Here is a 20,533-nt window from a genome sequence, read left to right on the forward strand (position 1 = left end):
CCCACATTTACAATCATATTTACAGTTTCTTAATTTAGGAGAAATTAATAATTCATTTTCTATGTACAGGTTATGAACTTTAATAGAACAGAAAATCCATCTAGGTTCCACTGGAAACATAAAACTCTACCAAACATATTATGAATGTCTGCATCAAAAAGAAAGATGTTTTAGATAAATTGCACATCAGCTTTTGATAAACACTGATATAAGTGAACATAGAAATATGAAACATTAAAATGAAAAACCATGTTGCCTTTTTTTGAAATGGCCTACCAGCTTTAACTCATTAGCAACTTTCAACTATGTCATACCTTGCACACAAAAAACACATTTCTTTGTTTCTAATGGAGAATGCTAGTTTAGTCATGATAAACAAAAAGAAATGTCCTGTGGACAGGCTCTGGATGTTAAGATATAATGCAGTTCTTGCTTTTTCTGCGTTTGCGGGTGTGGAGCTGCCCGCTGCGGTTGGGTCCTCCAAACCCCATGTTGTTGTACTTGTGGACCATCTCATGGTTGTTTATATAGCGCAGCTGGATGGGCCTGGGGATTGGCTCGCCCAAAAAGTAACCCTCTTCCTCGGATTCAGAGGATGAAGAGCAGGTGGAGCACCAGTCATCATCGTAATACTCATCCCAGGAGTACTGGTTTAATCCAGGGCGTCTGCTGGCTCCTGGGTTCTGCAGACAAAGGTCTGAAGTGGTTCTGGGGCACTGCCTAAAAGGCTGGTACCTTCCCTGTCCTCCAGCTCCAAACTGGCCCCTGACACTTCTTGGTGGTGGAAATCGATCATAATCTTCTTTGACACTCAGCGGCGGTCTTTCTTGGGGCCTTACCCTACGATCCGCCACAAGGTTCAGAGCATTTTCAGAGCGGGAGCGGCGGGATCTTCGCTGGCGGTGATGGTGGTGCCGACGCCTCTGAGAGGCGTCTTCTGGAGCATCTGTCCGGATGCTTGCTCCACGTCCACTGACACCACTTACACTGCGTTCACTGATGGGCGGCAGGCGAGCAGCATTAGCGCTGCTGACCATCCGGTCTTCCTCCTGATAGGTGAAGCCTGGAGGCAGATGATTCAGACCCATACCAACTCTCATTCCTGGAGGGTCACAATACTGCATCTGGTACTGGGAAGACCTGGGGGGGTTCACTTCCAGGTAGGACTGGCTGCCATTTAAGCTGTGAATAGACTCTGAGCTGCGAAACTGCATGGAGGAGTTCAGAGTGTCCATGTTGCTCTTTTCAGACACATTCATTCCTGAGTCTTTACTCAGGTCAGGCATGGAAAACCGAGAGAGGTGGTCCTGATGCTTCCCCCCACCGTCTGCTGAGTTGCCTGTGAATAAATAGGGTAGTAGTCAGTGGGTTTGAATTTTATTTCTAAAAACTACCATTAAAACGAAATACACATGCAAATTAAGTGTCAAAATAGGGTAAGGTGGAAAGTATCTGATGACTACAAGGCTAAACATTTTTAATCACGTGGTTGTCAGATCAATAGAAAAATTTCTCTATCAGACAAAGATACATTTTCTGTATGCATAACATAAGTAAAAAACATAGAGCAGTTTTTAAATTATATTTTCATTCTTGTTGATAAGAGTTGGCAAAACCAACCAAACACTGTGTAAGCTAGAAGTGCTAGCCTTGATGGAAACTGATAATTTGCTCTTATATTTACCTTGTGTAAAAAATTGTGTCTGTCTTTATAATATATCGGATCATGTTTTTTTTTCTTTTCTTTTTTTTAACGGATGGACGTTTTAGCCCATTTGGGGCAAGGCCACGGCATCACAGACTTTGACTAGGCCACTCCAGATCGAAGTTTTAATTCTTTTAAGCCAATCAGAAATGGACTTGTTGGTGATGTTTGGATTATTTTCTAACTACTTAATCTACATTTTGTATTTGTAAATGCATTTATTATCATTTACAGTCAGATCATGCCATCTATACTTATTTTAGTTAGTTATCCTGTAGGTCTGGCACTAATAAGGCTTGGCTACTAACATTTAAAATTTAGCTCAGCTTTACAATTAACGTGAAGGATTAGTCAACTCGATTTGAAACCCTGAGATGTGACAGAAAAGTAAAAAAAGAATCAACCTCTCAGAAGGCAAAAGCATATTTTTACAGCACTTAATGTTTCCAAACCCACCAATAGTGTTGGAAAAAGTCAAGGACTCCATGGAACCTCTTGGGGTCTGCTCCAATGGGGTCAGCTGTTCTGTGAAGTTAAGTGCATTAATGGGGTTCCTGCTTCTGGCCACCTGAGTAGCTGTCTGAGGCGCCCCATCTCTGTCCCTCTGAAAGCCATGGAAACTGATGGAACGCTTCTCTGAGGTAAAGCCGTTGTGGTGGACTTCAGTTAAGCTCTTTTGGGTCCTCAGTTTGGGTGGGTAGCAATCCTCTGGAGTTCCCTGCTGGAGCCAACTCTCATTGAGGGACTGGCCTTTTATGGCTGAGATGGGGGGGCGCTTTAAACCACCGTTCTCATTGTTCATCTGGGCATGCTGTTGGTTGCTCTGTCCAGAGGTAGAGTGTCCAGAGCTCCTTATATTACACTGGCTGAGGAGCTGGAGGGGAGTAGGGTCAACTGACTGATCGTGTTGTGGCTCATAGCTGTACCCGTCACCCGTTATTTCCTGGTTCTGCCAGGATGGTGGCTCACGAGTCAAACTAGGGGTCTGACTGGAAAGACTCAGCAAATCCATTTGTAAAGAAAGTGGGTCCACCTCGCCTGAAAACCTCTCTGGCTGGCAGCTTCCACCGCTTTTTGACGTTTTGGTGCTGCGTCTGGACTCCCTGGTGGAGCGAGCGCTTTGGAAGGCGGAATCAGAGGAATCGGAGCCGTTGGGCTCTTCCCCCAAGCTGCAGGAGCGCGAGCAGAAGATCTGTCCCTGTTTGGGCAGGAAAGGCCGACCAAGCAGGGAACGTTTACAGCGGGCACAGCGGAAACAGCCCTCGGTGGCATGCCAGTGTTGCCCGTCATACGTCATCTGGCCTTGATCGATTCCTACACAGGGAAAAAAAAACAAAAAACAAAAAAAGAAAAAAACGAAATGATAAAGGGTTAAGCAAAATCCTGCATATTCAAAAAGTGCTTAAAACCCCACCACAAATGTAGAGGTTTCTAATGACAGTTACATGGCTTATTTAAATATGCTTTCCTATGTGAAAAGCAGCACATTTCTAAGTAGTTTGCAGACTGAGAAAATAGAGAACGAGGTGGAAACCGAGGTGCTGTGGGGCAAACTCATTATGGAACTTGCCCAGAACTGCATAAACATGCAACTTTTTCTGAATGTTTTCAGCCGATGAGGGAAAGAAAAGCAGCTATTTGCTAATGATTTCCATCTGGTTGTAAAGCAGCCTGTGGTAGTTCAGCACTGCTTTAGTTAAATACTTTACAGCATCCTGCTTGGCTTATAATTAGAGTAAACCAGCAGAAAAAGATGGTGATTATCATCAGGCATCTCAGGAGGGATACCTGATGATAATCATATTAATGCTTAAAGTGCTGTTCTAACACTTACCAGTAATTAAAATCTTTAAAAAAAAATTGATCCAGTACATTTTTAAAGAAATTCACAGTTCAACAAAAATCAACAAAATCAGAAAGTATAATATTGTAACATTATCTATTAGAACATGAAATCATAATTATATAGCTTTTAGAGTTATATAAAAAAAAACTCATCATTTAAATAAATGTTTGGTGCATTTTAGAGCAGCCCACCTATGAGGGACTCATTACAGCTGCAAGACACTTAATATATGTAGCTACCAGCTTACTCTATACTTAAAACCCTTACTCAGTTCAGCCTGATTAGATGAATAACATCAATGTTTAAGTTTTGCACTCAGTTTTAAGTTGAATTCACATGTGAACACTTGATGATGCTTTGATCTAAATCATATCTTTGAAGCTCTGACTGTTTAGAGTCGCTGTCCTGCTGGGAGATAAACCTCCTCCTAAGTCTTGTCTTTAGCAGCATCCAAAAGGTTTTTATTTTGGAGGGTAACCATGAATTTTAACCAGAAAAGCCTCCCTACAGTATAATGCTGCCATGTCTGTTTCACACAGAAAAGAAAGGGAGGGGCAGGTACTTGTCTTTAACACTAGCATTCAGCATGGAAGTCTAAAAATTCAGTTTAGGTCTCATCTGATCCGAACACTTTCTCCTTAGCTTATTCTGACTTCCTTCATGGCTTGAGGTAAAGTATGAAGTGGACCGGTTGTTGCTTGAACTGATTGTTGCAACAGAAATGATGTAGTCCGCTCCATCAGAAAAGGGTTCCTTAATTTTCTCGAACAATAATACTGACACAAAAAAAATGCACACCACACTTTAAAAATTTTTCTTAACTTCTCACTTTCACTTCACTTTTTTAGGCTACTTGAAAGTTTTCCAAAACTTGTACTTAAGATCTCAAATGCCCCTCTATGGCTGACACTGTGTCGTTAAGTGCTGGAAACCTGTCTGCAAGAAGTGTACCGATGTGCTCCCCACAAGAGTCGCAATACTCGGCATAGAGAGACTCGAAGCAGGAGCAGCAGTATGGCCGTCCCTCCTTCATGATGTAGCGCTGGCCTCCAAGCACTGTCTCGCATTCGTAGCAGCAGAAATGCTTCATGTGCCAGTGCCGACCCTCAGCCTCGGTGCACTCATCTGCAAAAATGATCTGAGGATGAAGAGAGACAATAGTTGATCACGGGTAGGGTAATTACTAAGTGCTAAATGACTCTGCTCCTCTGCCACATCTAAACGCTCCACTTTATGTCTGCTGCTACAAACTGTGAGATCATCTTTGTGTCTGACTTGAGTAGGAGGCTAATTTGAGTGGGGACTTTGTGCAATATAGGTGCTTTAATTGAACTGCTTTTAAAACCTTCAGGGTGCCTCTTAAGTGCTGCAGTGTCCCTGCTCCCATTTGCACAACTCATTTAGCGTTAATGTTAAGATCATCGGCCTACTGGTAGCTGGCCCCATTAAATAAAAAAAGCCTGTTAGCATCATGTGACAGCTGTTTAAGGCTGTCTCTGCGTGTAAATTGGTTATAAATAGTCTTTCAGAGGCTGTTACATCTGTAGCTATTTATAAACTGTCATCTGTCTGCAGGGTTGTTGTGTCTGCACGCCTATACCTCGTCGCAGGCCGTGCATCGTGGCTTCAGTCTCTCAGCATGGTGGCGGCCGCAGTAGATCTTCCCGTCCTGGTAGAAGTAGATGAGGTCTACCAGGAGCTCTTTGCATGTGCTGCACACGAAGCAGGCAGGGTGCCAACAAACGCCGTGGCCGGCTCGGGATGCAAATACAGCGATGTCACCACCGTTGATCTGTCCTCCACACTGAGGAAAAAACAAACAAAACAAAAAACAGGATTTTAAAGAAAGAATAAGAAGGAAAGTAGTTTAAAGTTCAGAGATAAAAGGTTGTTCTCAAATGGAAATGATTTGAGGCCTCTACCAGTACTCCCTGAAGTAAACATTACACCATATTTACAAGACACTTCTCTCTAGATGAAAATGTGTATTATGTAGTTATAACGAAACACAAAATACCTGCACAGATTTCTCTGACTAGTTATGAAGGACAGAGGTGGAGGGTTTGGATCTGTAAACAGAACCGTACACAATAACGCTGCTGCATGCAAACATAGTGAGAACCATTTAGCTTCAGTTAAACCTGTTCTCCACACAACCAGTGCTGAAGCGTGCAGCTTTGTTGTTAAAAGAACGCTCCATTACACTCACCGCTCCCATAAGGATTCTAAACGAGAACATATTAGCAATATATTCACCGTTTCATGGCACACTGGATACTTAAGAGAAACAACAAAGTGGTTTTAACACTGATTTAGCTCTAGAAGACAATATATCATGCTATGTTTTAGACCAAAAGAGTGGAGTTTGACAGCTAGCACGGTCGAGAGTAAAATGTAGACACCTCTGCAGGAAGCTCCACAGCATGAGACTCCAAGGTAAGATAGAAAAGGTCAGGGTGTTGTTGGAAAACAAATGTGGAGCCTCTGCCCTTCACATGTCAACATAAAGCAGCTGTCCTACACATCACCGGAGCTGAAATCCCAGCAGAATGTTCCATGTGTCAGCAACACGATTCATAGCTTTGGTTCCACCATCCCACCACATCATTTAGAAGTGAAAACATTGCTCACGGTCGCAAATTTAAAATGAAGCCTTTGAGGGGTTATAAATAAGCTACCTGCTCACAGATGGCCCCGAGCATCGTCACAGGGAATGGACGCACATTGCCGCGGCCCAGGTTCTCCCGCTTCCTTTGGTTGCTGAAGAGCTTGAGTTCCCTCTTCTCCTCGTCGTCCAGGCTGTTGCAGTAGCGTACCTACACACAAACATAACCACCCTATAAATCAGCAAACTGATATGGGATTCTGCTCTGTGGAGCTCAAGGTTGATAAGAATGTACAATGTCAAATTCTAGCTTTAAAGCACATAAATTGTTAGTTTAAAGTTATTGATCCATGTTTTCAAGGACACGTGTTTGTGAACTGTCCTCAAAATTTTATATGTATCAGGTTCTGAATAATCTGTAGCTCACATCAGATGGACATTGGCTACTGTCTTCATCCCTTGTCATGTGCCTACTTGACATTCCTTTTGCAAACAGCACTCAGTAGTTTTGGGTTTATTTCCCCTTTCCCAAGCTATTTCAGGATGCAATACTGGTGGGTTCACCTCATCCCCCCGTGTTGAAACCTTTTGGTTCATTGCAATGTGCAAAAAACATGAGTAGATCATAGGACGAACGATGACGTGTTCTATACAATCCTTTATTTCTTAATAAAGGATTTCATTTGCAAAACGTGTTCTGCAAGTAAAATCCTCTTCTCAGCCTGGAAAAGCACAGAAAGGTCATCTTTAATGCTGATAAACAGGCTGGATAAGCTTTTATGCGTTTGCAAAGTGTCACTGATGCTGTATAATAGCAATATAAGATCCATCTACAGCTGATAAAGAACTATTACCAACAGGTAACAATGCAGTTATTCTTCAGAACCATGACACTAAAGAAGAGTTGAGGACATGGTGTTATCTACTTTGGATTTCTCTGTCTATTAACGCAAAACAGGTGCAATAAAATACAAAGGTTCTCATGTTTTTGTGCATCATTTTAAATCTTTGATCAGAACCTTTGTCTGGTTCATGGGTTGAAGTCTGTGGATTCCTTATGGTGTGAGTCAAAACATTTTCGGCCTCTGAGATCATGTCTGTTGTTGCAGCTTTCTGAGCATTTATTTATTTAGTCAGTCAGATTATTAGAATGGACTGCTTGCCCACCATGTTGAGAGAAGGCTATGGTGTTAAAAGGTGAAAAAAAAAAAATGGAGCAATTAAAGCCAATCATGCCGTACGCCTAAAGCGCTGCCATTTTAGGACTACTCCTGGTAATCATTTAATAATGTAACAAATCTCAATAAGTGGCAACAAACATCGCTCCGTCTCATTCACATCCATTAACAAAACTGCCCCATTTCTCCTGCCTGTCTAATCTCCGCTCCCCTCTTATCTCTATAATGGCCTGAAGGAGGAGCAGTGGGGGAGGGAGAAGTGGATGGATGGATGCGGTTGGGGGGGGTGACGGGGGAGAGGGCTGGTCAGGACTCTCACCTCATTGTCGTGGGGTGGAAGCTGATGGAGCAGCTGTTTGATGCGGTATTTCTCTCCTGGGCTGTTTACGTAGGGCACCTTGTCCTCAGGCAGGGAGCTGTAGTAGTGATGAACCTGCAACAGAAACACAGCAAGATGGAAGGAAATTCACAATGGTTCTACAGCAGGTAGACTATCTGAGAAACCCCCACCCAAAAAATGAAGACATGTGAGCCTAAATATTTTCTTCACAGTTACACTGAAGTAAATATCCATAACTTATTTGATTTTGATGAACATGAAAAAGTTTAAGGTAAATGTTTATTGACTGAAAATGATGGGAGTTTTAAGTTGTTGGTTACTGAATGAGCCAGAAAACGTGATTTTCAGTAACTAAGTTGCTGACCACAGCTGATCAACTGGGTTAACTAGCCAGTTCTGATGTCATCAGTACCAGTTAGCAAAGATCTGCTAATGGGATTTTTCTGAGTTAAGACTTGTGGATTTAACCAACAATGTATGGTAAATGGCATGTACTTATATAGCACCGTTTTTCAAGTCAGGAGACTTGACCAAAGCGCTTTACACCACATTCATCCACCCATTCACACACACACTCACACACTGATGGTGGCAAGCTACATTGTAGCCACAGCTGCCCTGGGGCTCACTGACAGAAGCGGGCTGCCGTAGACTGGCGCCACCGGGCCCTCTGACCACCATCAGTAGACAATGCAGGTGAAGTGTCTTGCCCAAGGACACAACGACAATGAAAGTCAGAGCCAGGGCTTGAATCGTCAACCCTTCGATTTCAGGGCAAACTCAAACATCCAACACCACTGTCACCCCGGACCTTCACCTGCTGATCGACAGTTCAGATCTCTAATTGGTTGGTGCTTCTCAGATTCTTAGATACCTGTCTAAAAAAAATTCTTCAAGACAAGTAGTCCATGTGGACGACTTTATGGTTTTCTTGTGAAGTTGGTAAAGTCAATTTGGATTTTTCTTCTATAAAAGAAAAAAAAATGCACTGTACGTTCCCCTTCCCATGGAAACATCTAACAGTTTTAGTCAATGAGGCAGACAGTCTTGCTACTTTTAAGGGTAGGCTTAAAACTTTTCTTTTTAATAAAGCTTATAGTTAGAGTGGCTCAGGTTATCCTGAGCTATCTCTATAGTTATGCTGCTATAAGCTTAGACTGCTGGAGGAAATTGGGAACCCTGTTTATCTTTCTCTCTATTGTCCCATTCTGCAGTATTTGTTACTTCAACCTCTAACGTTCTGCTCGCTCTGCTTTTTCCTCATTGTAGCTTCATCTGTTCTGTTCCCGTTTGGCTGTGACACCATACTGGAGAGAAATATCAACTGTGCTGCTGCCATCCACACCTTTATTTATAGATGTTAGAGCCTGGCCTGTTTTTCAGTGTAGTCCAGCTTCTCTGACTGTGACTAACTGTATGTGCTCTTTTTCATCCTATGGCATTGAAGCTGGCTCGGAGCTCGCTGTGCGTTTCTTGGAGGGGGCGCCTGTGGAGCTGGTTGACAGTTCCTTTTTTTTTTTTAATCTATGCTTCTTTTTCTATGTCTGCTTCTGTCTAATCGAACCCCAGTTGGCCTTGGCAGATGGCCGCTCACACTGAGCCTGGTTCTGCTGGAGGTTTCTTTCTGTTAAAAGGGAGTTTTTCCCTCTCCACTGTCGCTATTGTGAGAGATTGCCTTGGTGTGAATGAGTCAATGCAATCAGCTGGTTTTCCTTAGATAGAAAACCTTTAACCAATCTGACTGTATGATCTGGTTGAATTGCAAAGTGCCTTGAGATGACGTGTTGTGAATTTGAGCTATATAGATAAAGTAAATTGAAATGAAGAAAGATGGGAGTCTGAAATTAACAGAATGAAAAATTTACAGCACATTGATGTGTTGATAAACAGATCAATATGTCGTATTGTATATGCTGTTAATATTAAACAGGTGATAAAAAATAGGTTTACATAATGAATAAAGTAAAAATGTATGATTTTTTAAGGATGAGACTTGCTGATTATCAATTAGAGCTAATAACCAGAAAATCAGATTCTTAAATTTGACTGATTATTATAATTATCCAACCAATGCTGGACAATTATTGGTCAGACTGTAGTTCTAAATTTTGTTGTCTTTGGGACAATCAGAAATAGTTTATAACTGCAAATAAAGATAAATCGATCAGGCTTTATCTAGCCTTATTTAATTGTTTGACATGATAATTTCTCAGAGGAGATCATGGGAAAATTGTCACGCCTTAGGTTCAGATTGATGGTCAATTCAGTTATAAATGTCTAAACCTTTGAATACCCAAGACCATTTAAATTTAATTTTTTTTTATTCGATTGTTTTAAAAACTTTATAAAAAATAAGAATAATTTTTGTGCTAAAATTTATGAAACTGGGGTTACGTTCTACCGCTGGAAGCTTTGATTTATGATCCACCGGTGAAGACTTAATGGAAACCCACTCCTCGATCTCTGCACATTGACATGGGAATGTATCACTGACCTGTCAAAGGTTCACAGACTCACACACAAGCAGACAAAGACTTTTAAAGCAAAGCAGTCATTAACCTAAATGAGCACGGTGTGTGTGTGCACGTGTTGCAGCCGATTAATGCTAATCTGGACAGTTCTAAATTACATTCATCTAATTTTCACGGCAGACAATGGGTTTCATCTCAAGTTATTTATTACAGCCTCATTTTATTACACTGTATCTGCAGGGCTGGGGTTTACCAAAGGTCAGTGGATGAGAAAAAGCAAACCTGCAGGGTTTTAAAAAGAGGATTTAAAGTGAAAGGCTAAAAAAAGAGATAATGAGATACTGTTAAAAGGCAATAAAAGTTTGATGTTAAACAAAAGGCAAAACCACTTAAGATCTTATGTGCTACAGAGAGGGTAATGCCAGTCCGTATTTGTTGACCAGGTCTTGTCTATCTCGATGACCTGGACGGATTTACAGACTTGGAGCTTTCAGCCTTGTCTTTGCCAACAACTCCAAGTCTGCCACACAAAAAGGGATTAACCTGAATCCTGCAGACAGGAGTTAGTGAGCCAAAGCCCAAAAATAACACCAACGCTTTGGAAACACGTCTCCAAATTGAACTCTAAGGCTGGGGATATTAAACATCCTGATCAGCGGCAGCCGGTGGTTCACTAAAGCGGTCTTATGCAAGTGTGTTTGGGGTTGGATGATTTTACAGCTCTTGTTAGGGGTGTAACCCAACTCCTGTTGCTCTGCTTTGGTTGGCTTCCCTTAGTCCATGAAATACCTCATAGAGCTTAGCAAGTACTGTACAGCCACCCGCACAAACACCCACCACACACACACACACACAAACACACAAAGCCGATGATGAATTACAAAGCATGCCTCCAACAACAGCAGGGTTAGAATCTGGAGGTGAAAGGCTCGCTTCCCTGAGGGGAAGATCAAAAGACAGATACACACATGCAGACATGTAGAAAGACAGCGAGAACAAGGAGAAGCAGCTTGTGATAATAACTGTAATCAAAAGCAGACGAAGCTCAAGACAGGGCGGACATTTAAGCTGTGCTGAAAGGAGTGCTTTTCCAAGCTAATGGTAGGACGTTGGAAAAGGGTGACAGGAGAGATTGCTTCACACAGCTGGTTTCTATTGCTGTTAACAACCCAACACATTCAGGGAGCAGCTCTGGCATTCCTTCAGCAACACTCTTAGCAGTGGTTACTGGACGTGGGTATGATACGGCACTGGTTAGAGAAAAGCAACTTGACACAGTTACTTGAAAAGAAAAAAAAAGGGTTTTTATGGCAGAAGAAAAACCCTCTTGATGATTGATTGATTGATTGGCTTTATTGAGGCTAAAAAAACGAAAAAAGAGCAGAAACAGAATGGCTTTTAGATGAATTTGATATTACTACTTACTGGATGGCCATAATTACATTTTTAGAACCAAATGCACGGACCAGTTACTGTTAGAGTAGATCACGGTTTAAAAAAGTACGAAATTCATGGCTCATGCATCACACTTCAAATTAATTTTAAGAGGATTCCAGAGTGAACAGGTTAATGTAACATAATACCGTCTTCTTTTCTATACCTGTTGCTGCCCACTGCATGAAAGAAGGAACCTTCTTTTATAATCCTTTGGCTGCTAAAAAAGCATTTAGGTCGTGCCATATGTTATTTGTTAAAAAAATTTTCGTGGATTAATTCATATACTAAATGAAGAAGCATAGTGTTATCTCATGCAAGTGAAGTATTATCTGCAGACATTCATGACAAAAATAACCAATCTGTTTCTAGGATTTTATGAAAATGTATTTGTCAAATGCATTGAAATGATAAAGTGTTGTGAAATGGTGCTATATAAACAAAACTAAACTGAAACTGAATTGAACTGCTCATAACATTTTGACAGAACCTCTCTATCCTGAGAAGCTCACTCGGGATAGAGGGATGGCTCTATCCTGAGCTATCCCTAAAAAGAGTCCATCTTTACCCAGTTTGTGCAATAAGTAGATCCATGTGCAACTGAAACACTTAGTAATGCAGGTAATATCTGATAATCAGCTGCATTTTATTGAAGAACCACGCAATCTTCAGCACATTGTCTTCGAATAAGAAAAACTGTTCGGACACCTCATTAGTTAGCATAACTAGCCTGCACATCAGCTACAATTGCCACATTCCTTCACTTTGCAATTTTCTAACTGGGAAGGAATGAGGCAAAAAAGTGGAGCCATAAAAAGGTCATAATTCACAAGACAATAGATGCTCTTCGACTCAGGGGAATGTCATGAACTTTAAAGATATACAGTCATAAAACCATCCATCCTCTATCCATCTAATGGCAGGACATAAACATCAGTCGCAAAAGTTTTTGCAGTGCATGCACTAGCTGTTAAAAAATGTCAGTGATGCAAATGGAAAGAGCCCCGATCACTCAAAGATCAGCCATCAGGTCAGCAGCTGACAGTTTTATTGACCCCCATCCTGGCCCGGAATGGTTTGAATTGTGCTCAGTCCTATTGAGGAAACAGGTCAAACTACCCTCAGTCGTCTCTGTTTGAAATCCATTTTAAAGCCATGGGACCAGATCTTGCAGCTAGTTTACATTTCATTAACTCAAGCCAACATTCTGTACAAATATCCAGAGGTAGTGTTGAAAACACGTACGTCATGCTGAAGAGAAAATTAGAATCAGATCACTTTAACTGCTGAGCAGAGGTTCTGTTAGACCGAAGCTCCTCATGATAATAAAGAAAAAAAAACAAAAAAAAAAAAACAGAAAATGCCCCTAAGAGAACTCTGCAGTTACATTCTTGGCCATGTTCAACTGTAACCTGGCAACATCCAGGAGTTTTATCTCAAATAAAAAGTATTCTTAAATACAACAAAAACACTTAATGCACATTATAGATTATATGAATCCGCTTGTATTTCTGCAAGCGGTAGTTAAATGCACCACATTTAAGATAGACACATGTAAACACACGACTGAGGACACATTAAGTCTTGCAGGAGGGCAGTTATCCTTTATGATCCCTCCGATCCATGTACCTGGCTGCTGTACCGCTGCGCAGGAATCTCTCATTACACAGAAGAGACTTTACACCACTGCTGAATAGCAGACTAATAAAGAGCTCTGGCTTCCAGAGTGGAAATCTAAAACCCATCATTTAGAACCCAAGTTTAACTTTTTGTTTAGATCCAGTCTAATGCAAAAGGTTGCAAAACAAGTTTCCACGGCTTCAAAACCTTAGCCTTTCAGAGACTGCATTAACTTGGTACACATCTGTACATCACTGGACGATCTAAATTTTTCTCATTAAGTACATTTGAAATATATCTTTCATGAAACAAAATACATATATACAAACTCTGGGTCATTCTTGAGGGTATTGAACATTTTTGCCCATCATAGTCTGTTTAAAAAAAAAAGAAAAAATATGACTTCTTAGCTTGGATTTTTTAGTGTGACTAGAGAAGGCAAAAACAAACCTCTAAGCCTGAGCCAACAGCGTATTGACTGAGCTCTTGAATGAAATGAAACCAGCTTCCATAAACGCCTCTATTGTCCAATTAAACTGGAGACCCGCCCACATGTGAACACCTCTGGCTCAGTGGAGCATTGTAAAGGGGGATTTTCTTCAACGTGCATGAAGCTGTTTAATGTGCTGTGCAGGCTTGACTCAAGTGCTTATGAGGGCCAAGAAACCTCCCGTAAACATGTTCGGGGGCACAAACAATGGGGAGATTAATTTGAAGGCTGGAGCCAAGTAATCCTGTGTTATCCATTAGCCCGGTGAAGCCTCGCTGTCAGCTTAGTGGGCGAGCTTTTTGGCAAACATGCTCAACATACACAGTAGTTTTACCTTTTAATGGGCTGAGGATTATTAGAAATACCTACAAGTCCATATCTCTGGAATCCTGATTGTTCAGGGGCATTATAGCTCCAGTATCATATCGCTCCTCAACATTTTAACAGTCCTCATGAGATATTTTCAAAGTGTATGTCTTAATATTTAAGTTCATTATTTGTTTTCCCACTTCAACTCAAATGCAGTGCTATTGCCTCACATCCTCTCTTAATGCTCAAAAAGTAAGTGAAGTAAAAGTATTGAAAATCCAACACTAATCACACAAATGTTATCTTTGTGTGCCTAATGAATGTACCTTACGGTACATATCCACATGGTTCTTGGTAAGGTCTGTTTTTGCATTAACTACTGCATCAGTGCTGCTTAGCATGGAGAGGCTCAGCTCAGCCTGTGTTTCTGCTGAAATATGGCACAAATGTAGTCAGAGAGTCTGGACAATACAAATTATAATAGAACAAATCTGTTTTCATTCTCTCTTCAACCACCGTGAGGCTGATGCACTTATTATGCAATACTCAGCAAGCTGTGATAAAAGTGTTTAGTTTTAAATAGTATTACGAGGGCAGACACCTATTACTTCTCCTAACTGGCTGATTGGAAACTACACAATTAAGTGTGCCATGTTCTTATTATCCAGATGAAAACAGACTTAATGTTTCATCTATAACATAACAACAAAAAAGAGCAAAAGATTGTTCACCTAGGTCTCATCTAAATGATGATGAGTTCTTGGTTGGATTGTGGTCCCGGTGTATGGAAACAGCTACCCACCTATCACTGATATGCATAACTGGGTACAAACTGGCTTGTCTGTCCATATCGGTCAACATAGACCTCACCTCTCTTTCAAGGGTCAGATCAACCTGCGAAAATTTCAATAGGTTTGCCTTATTTTGCTCTCCTTGCCAATTCGCCAGGCGCACGAAAGTCTCCGCCATCATGGAGTCTGCTAGTCATTGGTTTCACCTCATCATGGGTGACATGGATTCCCAAAGTTACTGACAGTGTTTTTTTAACTTTAGAAAGCTGCAAAAGCTGCCTACGTTCCAAGGTTCACCAGATTCCCAGAGACGGACACGGTATGGGAAATACAGCCACCTCCTCTCGAGGCTGGGTCTGGATGAAGGTTGCTTTTAGCGGTACTTCCGCCTATCCGTGACCCATTTAAGGGCACTGCTGTCCCAAAATGGGGCATGAATCACAGAAAACAGAGGGTTGGGTGAGATGGTATTCTGGAGCTCAGACTTGAGCAGAGGGAAAAAAGTGCGAGAACACCGGCAGTGAAAATAACAGAAGCAGGACCAGCCTGCTAGCCGTGTCCTCCTCTGGAATTAAGGAACCACAGTGGGAGATCAGAGCTCAGAGCTGGGAGAGAAGGCAGAGCAGAAAAGCCTGCTGGGGAAAAAACACCGTAACGGAGAGGCTACAGCTTGCTGGGGCTAGATATAGAAACTACCAGCAGAGGAACAGAGGAGCACAGTGGCAGAGCCGATACTTCCACTACAAAAACAGAACACGCAAGATGGGGAAGGGACAACGGCTGCCCAGGAGTACGACAACTGTAACTGCAGGGAGATGAAAGGAGAATAAAAAGATCAGCAAAGTTTGCTCGGGCGGAGCCGGGGAGAGAAGGCATCCGTCTGTGCTGGAGGTAAGATGACGAAACAGTCCTTCTACAGCTAAATTCAATGTAAACGTACCTTTACACTCAAACTCAAACATCAATAAGAGCTGACTGAAGACTTGGTTTTGCCAATCAGAAGCCAATTTATCTATTGCACATTTTACATCAGCACATTTAGCTACTCCGTGGTGTTTGTGTGAATTGTCTTATCGTGAATTAAAAACAAAGCACCTCTTATCTCTCTCCTGAATTTGTTGTTTCCAAACTGGTCTTCTTCCTTCTCATACCATTTTTTCTTCCGTGGCACTGATTGAACACCTCTGACTGACATGGTCTAACCTGTAAAATGCTTACTAAGGATCCTTAGCTTCATCTTTCCATTCTTCTGTGCAGACAGCGTCTTTGGCTCTGCGAGGATGCCATATAGAGTGGCATGGAATGTGAAACAATTTTTCATCGCCTTTTAGATCTTGAGATCTTTGTTTAACAAAGAAATTTGCACATTTTTCTTTTACACCTATGTTAAGTTATTTCTGGGAAAATAAAGTTACTTTTAATATTTATGTATTCAAGTATGGGCCTTAATAAATTATGATAAACAAAAATTTGACTTAATTTATTTTTGTATATAATAAAAAAAATGAATGAGAATTTATCTAGATGTGCCTGCAAGTCACATCATTGTAGTCGTCATATATAAAAACCTTTCAGGAATGCGGCCACACAGACTTAAACCAACAAACAAACTAAAACCAGATTGTAGAGCTTGAGTGCCTTTGAGTGATTATGCTACATGGTCCGTATCAAAAAAAGTGCAGGCGTGTAGGTACCTGCTCAGGTTTGAGTCCCAGTGGCACCCAAGCGTACTCCTCCAGCGCACAACCCGAGTCATCGTCTGAGGTCGAGTTCCTCTGGAAATCATACATCAGCTTGGTGACCGTCTTCTCCATTTCCACCGGCATGGCTGTCACAGCATGCTCTTCACGGCGACACTTGCAGTGCACACAGATCTTCCTGCCATACGACAGACACAAACAGAAAGAGAAGTTACGTGACTCCCATGTCTTGGCATGCATGTTGTAAATGTGAATTTAATCAGGTATTTTTATGTATACAAATTAAGGAAGTCAATTTACAAAACAAAAAATGATTTGTGGCTTGACAGTAAAGGTAAGTGTACTAAGGTGAGTGTTAGTATCTCAAGAAAAGTGAATTCTACTGCTACCACTTGGATCTATTCAGTTTAAACCATCTTGAAAAGCTTCAACAATGATTTTAACTCCCAGTAAAACAGCAGATGCACAAACAGAGTGCTGTTAGTGCACACGAAGGGCTCAAACAAGCTGTAAAAAATAGCTGAACACAATACAGTGACAGTGATAGAAAACAGAACTTGGCAAGTAACAAAATGTTCACAGCATGCTGCGCAAATGCTCGTATGAAACACTTCCAAATGTCTTACCAGAACACAACATTAGTACACATGTTTGTATTGAAATGTTTAAAAGAAGGAAAGGTTTTAGCTTTTAGCTTTAGATAATTTCTATCAAACCTTCTGAGATCAAGACTGCCCCCCCCAAAAGAAAATAAAAATAAAAAAAAGAATAAAGGCCGTGCTAAAAAAACAGCAGAGATGCATAGATACCATAAAACACAAAAGCTGTGAATTAAATACTTCATTGGGTGGAGTCGTTCTATATTTTCTCTTAATCCACCCAATCTGTATTTGAAGACAAACTAAGGAATCCATGTATGCATACGGATTTGTGAGTCCTTGACAGACGCAGAATATGGAAACTGGGTGGCCAAAAGGTTGCATCCCACTAACCCGTAACCCCCTCAGGCAGCTAAACCAAGACGACAGAATCTCATTACCTTCCCAGATGGATGCCTTGTCTGACAGTCAGCTCTACGAGCAGCTTAAGGACATCCAGGACAATGTTGATTCCACAACTAAGTGAGGCTCCATTGCACAGTGCGCACACTTATACATGTAAAGTAGACAGCAAAGTGGCCAAGTCCTCAAGCCATTATCAACTGAACCAATTAGTGAACATGGTTGATTGTATTATGAGATTGTAATGACATGCTTTAGTCACAGCGCAATTGTTAATGCCTTAGCTTTCAATGGTTCCAAAATTCAGTAGATAAATTCTTAAAGAAACTAGTAACTTAGATATTTTAAATGATGCCGATTATAAGTTAAAGGTGATTTTTTTATTTTGGTTTATTAATTTATCAGTTCTGTTTGTTGCAGCCTTAGAAAATAAAATAAATGTACAACTTTTTGAAAAACAACAACAAAAAAAGTTATTTAATTGACATGTATATATTTATTTTCTTTTCAAATATTATTTTTATATCATAATTTCATGCCCTGATTGTTCGAAGGCAATTTAACAATCCAGAGGATAACTGGAACAAATTTTTAAGTCAGAAACGACCTTCATCATCACTTAAGATTCCTCCCCATCTGCCAAAAGCCCAAGTAGCTTCGTCAGCTCCTTGAGGAGATACGCAGACCTCTGCAACTTCTGCTTTCATTGTGGAAGGGCAAGGCAAACACTTCACAAACAGAATCCATACATATTAATAAATGATCCCAAATTCCCAGATGTTTCTACAATGAATACTGATGATCCAACTGTGATACAAAAGATAAAGTCAATCAGGCACACTGGGAGGGAGGGTGGAGTAAATCTGAACCAACCTAGAGCAATAGACAGGAAAACTCGCCGATCTTATCGCAGAAGATCCCCTAAAACTTTATTAGGTGTTAGCAGCTAATCGATAAGGAGGGACCCTATAACTTGTAGGGGTGATAACGTAGCTAGAGGTATATCTAAATGGAGTGGATCTGCCAACAGGATTGCAGTTGTTAAATCTGAATGTTGCTTTATCTGGTAAACAAAAAGAAAAGCTTAGCTGATTCAGTACTAGTGGACATGTGCTAAAAGAAATTCGTAAAATGCCAGCATGTTGTTTTTTCTTTGATCCCTGGACAGAACTGACCTTTTTAACTTTAGGCTGCTATAAAATCAGAGAGAGAGAGAGAGGTCAACTAAAGGTCACTCCCTGTACACAATGCTTTCAACTCTAAACAGTGACATTTTTAATCTACACATTAAATAACTGGAAACTGGTCTCCTTTCGGCAAGCTGGCTTGCAGTGCACAGCATTAAATGAGAGCAGTGCAACCTTACCATAGCCATAGAAAGCCACTTCTCTTGCTTTTGTTTAAAAATATTTAAAACCACTGCACTGGTTTTGAAGAATCTCAACCAATGCCTACTAATGACTCGAAGGTAAAGGGTTCTTTTTTTATTAATTTGCTCCTTATAATCATAGGAGTGAGCACATGCATGCATGCTTGTTTGTTCTGTGCATATCTGTGGTGCCCAAATATAGCCTGGCAACCTGTCAAAGGCGTGTCCCGACCCTACTCCAATGACCACTAGAGAGAGGCACCATTCATGCACAGCTACATTTAAAGGGGTCAATCCTTGGCTGTAAAGTTTCATTAAAGTTTGTAAAACCTTTACTGCATTTGTAAAAAACGACAAAAAAAGGGTTCTTAATTTCTAGTTGCCCCCCACCCCGAAAAAAGTATTGATATCATCCCACTGGGTTAGTTTTCGTCAGCCAGACAGGTTGCATTGATTTCACTCATGATCTGTATTGACAACACATGAGAAAAGGGTAAAACATGGTCCTCTGCTCCAATCTTCTGAATCAGAGTAAATGGTAAATGCAATGATATAGCTCTTTTTTCAAGTCAGGAGACTTGACCAAAGCCCTTTAAACTACATTCATTCAGTCATTCACCCATTCACACACACAGCCACAGCAGACAGAACAGTATAAAGACAGAATACAATCACTGACAGAAGCGAGGCTGCCGTACACTGGCGCCACCGGGTCATCTGACCACCATCAGTAGGCAATTCAGGTGAAGTGTCTGGCCCAAGAACACAACGAAACTGAAACCCAGAGTCAGGGCTCGAACCCTCCGATTGCAGAGCAAACTCCTGCACCAGACGCCACTGTCGCCTGCTTTCATGCTTTCCGTAATATCAAGGTTACACCTCCCTTAAGCTTAGACACAAGCTGATATAAAGGAAACCATTTCACAACACTGTCATACACTTGCCTCAAACAAGTCAGGAGGGTCTTATAATTGTTTAAAGAAGCTCTCCCTCTCTGACCCCCCTCTCTCTTTCCAGATGTGAGCTGAGACCAACCCCCCCCTCAGTGATTCACCTAACCATCTTTATTATCACTTCAGAAGTAGATGCTTTTAATCTACAGGGCCTGTTTCTCCTTTCCCTGTGATTTACATCCAGCTTTATGGATCTGCTAGGGATTCCCCCACAGCTGAAACCCAATCTGTGAACTCCACCGTGCAGGCTGCATGATTTCAATTAGATCAGATTTAGTGGTTTTGGAAATACCAGCCAAGTACATCACGAATGCCTCATAAACGATTCCGAGGTACAGACAAGGAAGTTAGAGGGCCTGTTTCCATTTTTAAATGCTGCTGGTCAATTTTTATCCCAGAGGGAGTTATAAATGCTGGCACATTATTGGTCAGCTCGAGTGTGAGGTTTACTTAAGTATTTGGGGGGTATGTTTTTAGATGGCAGTCACTGTGACCATGATGTCAGTGGACAATGATTCACAGTTTCCAGTTAATCATCTTCATCCTGTTCTGCAACTTTAGCCATGTTACCAAGGTTCTGGATAATTTTAATGGACAATTCTTCATCTGTCAGATATATCCAAGTTGTTGTAGGTGTCTGCAGCATTATCTTCAAAGAACTTTTTTTTTTAATAGGTCAAAGTGGCTGGCATACAGCAAAGTTGTTCACACAAATTGGAAT

At 41.1% G+C, this 20,533-nt stretch overlaps 1 protein-coding gene across 3 annotated transcripts in view; it reads right to left on the reverse strand.

Moving 5' to 3' along the window:
* Window positions 1-255: 255 nt before the first annotated feature.
* prickle2 (prickle homolog 2) overlaps window positions 256-20,533 on the reverse strand; it is a 117,764-nt gene continuing 97,486 nt past the window's right edge. For all 3 annotated transcript variants that reach the window (XM_015385312.1, XM_015385313.1, XM_015385314.1), the window contains 7 exons: window positions 16,484-16,667; window positions 7,654-7,767; window positions 6,230-6,367; window positions 5,152-5,355; window positions 4,503-4,689; window positions 2,162-3,019; window positions 256-1,339 (listed from right to left, as the gene is read on the reverse strand). In XM_015385312.1, the coding sequence (XP_015240798.1) occupies window positions 411-1,339; window positions 2,162-3,019; window positions 4,503-4,689; window positions 5,152-5,355; window positions 6,230-6,367; window positions 7,654-7,767; window positions 16,484-16,667 (2,614 nt within the window). In that variant the 3' untranslated portion in view covers window positions 256-410. The remainder of the gene's footprint in view (window positions 1,340-2,161; window positions 3,020-4,502; window positions 4,690-5,151; window positions 5,356-6,229; window positions 6,368-7,653; window positions 7,768-16,483; window positions 16,668-20,533) is intronic.

The sequence above is a fragment of the Cyprinodon variegatus genome, unplaced genomic scaffold (genome assembly GCF_000732505.1).
Source record: "Cyprinodon variegatus isolate N-32 unplaced genomic scaffold, C_variegatus-1.0 Scaffold335, whole genome shotgun sequence".
Taxonomy (NCBI): Eukaryota; Metazoa; Chordata; class Actinopteri; order Cyprinodontiformes; family Cyprinodontidae; genus Cyprinodon; species Cyprinodon variegatus.